Source organism: Nansenia antarctica, assembly GCF_963989245.1.
Source record: "Nansenia antarctica genome assembly, chromosome: 18".
NCBI classification, from domain to species: domain Eukaryota; kingdom Metazoa; phylum Chordata; class Actinopteri; order Argentiniformes; family Microstomatidae; genus Nansenia; species Nansenia antarctica.
The window spans coordinates 17,357,667-17,360,166 of record NC_137691.1 but is presented as its reverse complement, the minus strand read 5'-3'; the positions used below and the strand labels follow the sequence as shown (position 1 = coordinate 17,360,166).

Here is a 2,500-nt window from a genome sequence, read left to right as displayed (position 1 = left end):
CTGTGGGTGCAGGATGATGAGATCAACCAGCAGAGTCAGATGGTTGAGAAGCTGAAGGAGCAGATGCTGGACCAGGAAGAGGTGCAGTAATGTCCCGTGTCTTAATGGATCTGATCCCTGTTGGAAATTTGTGACACGTTCTAATGCTTTGGTCCTCATGTCGGCAACCAATCAAAATGTTCAGACTTTTCTTTTGAAACACGGAACTACATTTCAACGTTGTTGAGAATCACAACACAAACTCGCTAGTCAAGCCAAAATACTGCAACGCAATGGATTCGGTGAGTAATCCCCACTGCTACCTCGTTAACTAGAACACTACTTTACATTGTTAGCAGGCTCACAAAACAAGCTGTGTTAGTTGACTAGCAATGTGTGTCATTGATTTTCAACAAAGCGGAAATGTATTCACATTTTTCGAAAGAAAAGTCTGATCATTACATCGGATCCCAATATGAGGACCAAAGCATTATGAACGTGTCACATTTCATTGACTTTGCTTTATCGACCTACTGTATGTCACTGGGACATATCTCCCTTCAGGACTTCCTGTCTAATGCGTGTGTGTGTGTGTGTGTGTGTGTGTGTGTGTGTGCGTGTGTGTGTGCGTGTGTGTGTCCATTCCTGCGTGCCTGCGTACCTGCATGTGTGCGTTTGTTCGTGTGTGTGTGTGTGTGTGTGTGTGCGTTTGTTCGTGTGTGTGTGTGTGTGCGTGTGTGCGTATGTGCGTGCCTGTGTGTGTGTGTGTGTGTGTGTGTGTGTGTGCGACCCTCCCCTCTCTCCCAGCTCCTAGCCTCGTCCCGGGGGGACAGCGACAAGGTGCAGACGGAGCTGGGGCGTCTGCAGCTGGAGAGCGACTACGCCAAGGCGGAGGTGAAGGAGGTCCTGCAGGCCCTGGAGGAGCTGGCGGTCAACTACGACCAGAAGAGCCAGGAGGTGGAGGACAAGAGCCTCCAGAACAAGCTGCTGGCGGAGGAGCTGGCCCAGAAAATGGTCGGTCAGGGCGCTAAGCTATCTCGTTAGCGTTTCACACTTTTACGTCTTCTCTCCTCCTCCGTCTCCCCGCCCTCTCCCCCTTCTTCTTCTTCTTCTTCTTCTTCTTCTTCTTCTTCTCTTTCTTCTTCTTCTTCTTCTTCTTCTTCTTCTTCTTCTTAATTAAACCCCTGCCCTTTCCCAATCCTTTTTCCATCCCCCTCTTCCCCTCTCTTCTTCTGCTCATTTCTCTTCCCACTCCGTTCATCCACCCTCTCCTCCCCCCCCTCCTCCTCTCCTGTAATCCTGTAGATTATTGATCCCGGTGGTTTTCCTCATCCATCACGTGTGTCCGTCTCTCAGCTGCTTGAAGGGAGTAGGTCAGAGGGGTTAATGTGTCTTTAGACTTCAGGGTTTTGTCCTGATATTGAGACCTCGACCCCATCCACCCCCCCCCCCCCCCCCTCCTTCTCCTCCATCCTCCCCCCATCCTCCTCCATCATACAACTATCCCATTATCCCCATGTATGTGTTGCTTGGTTACAGAACCATCGGGTACTGGGGTGTGTACCCATCTCTCTGCCGTGTCAAACGCTCTCTGTGTGTTCTCAGTAGGTTTAAACAGCCGTGTGTGCACATTCCGCGGTTCTGCCTTGAGGGTACGCTTTGAACGGCACCGCTCGATCGGGATGACGGGTCGGGTGTGTCAAGGAAATCTCTCAGGTCTTTACTCATGTCCGTTGTCTGTGTGTTGTTTTCCCCCCCCTCCTCCTCCTCCCCCCTCCTCTCTCCCTCCCTCCCCTTCAGGCCAACCTGATGGCCATTAAGGCGGAGCTGTCTCGTATCCAGGAAGTCAGCGGCCACCAGAGGAAACGCATCGCCGAGGTTCTGAACGGCCTCATGAGGGACCTGAGTGAGTTCAGCACCATCGTGGGGAACAAGGACATCAAGCTGGTGAGTCAGTGTGTCAACTGACGAGGCACAGGTGCTAAAGTAGTACAAGTCTCTCTAAAATATTTAAGCAATATCACACGAGAGGGAGTGCTGTTACACTGAATATCAGCACGGCTGTGATTCGGTCTAAGACAATCACAGCCGTGCTGATATTCAGTATAACAGCACGACCTCAAGTGTGATATTGCTTTTATACAACAGTTCTACAGCACAATTTATTAGTTAACAGTAATAAGTGACAACTGATTTTGATTTGTTTGTTTATTTAATCATTTATTTTGGCTCCGTCAAGAAAGAAAAAAATCTGCAACTGGACTGTTGCCTAGTAACCTGAACACAAACATCTGCAGGCTAGCTACTTTGTATTAACGGTCATTTCGGAGTGATACATATAGTTAAAAGTCCCAGTGCTGTAACCTCTTCTTATCCACCTCATTTTTCTGGTTTTGGTAGAGGTAAACTCTTTATATCACTTCGGATCCCCATGGGGGTCCGTGGATATAAAGAGGATAACTTATACTGTATATCAGCACTCATGGAATGCCTCTTGTCCAATCAAATTACTTGGTCGGAA

At 48.8% G+C, this 2,500-nt stretch overlaps 1 protein-coding gene across 1 annotated transcript in view; it reads left to right on the top strand.

Moving 5' to 3' along the window:
* kif5ab (kinesin family member 5A, b) overlaps positions 1-2,500 on the top strand; it is a gene marked incomplete at both ends in the record, with an annotated part of 50,574 nt that overhangs the window by 37,084 nt on the left and 10,990 nt on the right. Inside the window, 3 exon segments of the mRNA XM_080548005.1 lie at positions 13-81; positions 787-993; positions 1,780-1,926. Coding sequence (XP_080404131.1) covers positions 13-81; positions 787-993; positions 1,780-1,926 — 423 coding nt within the window.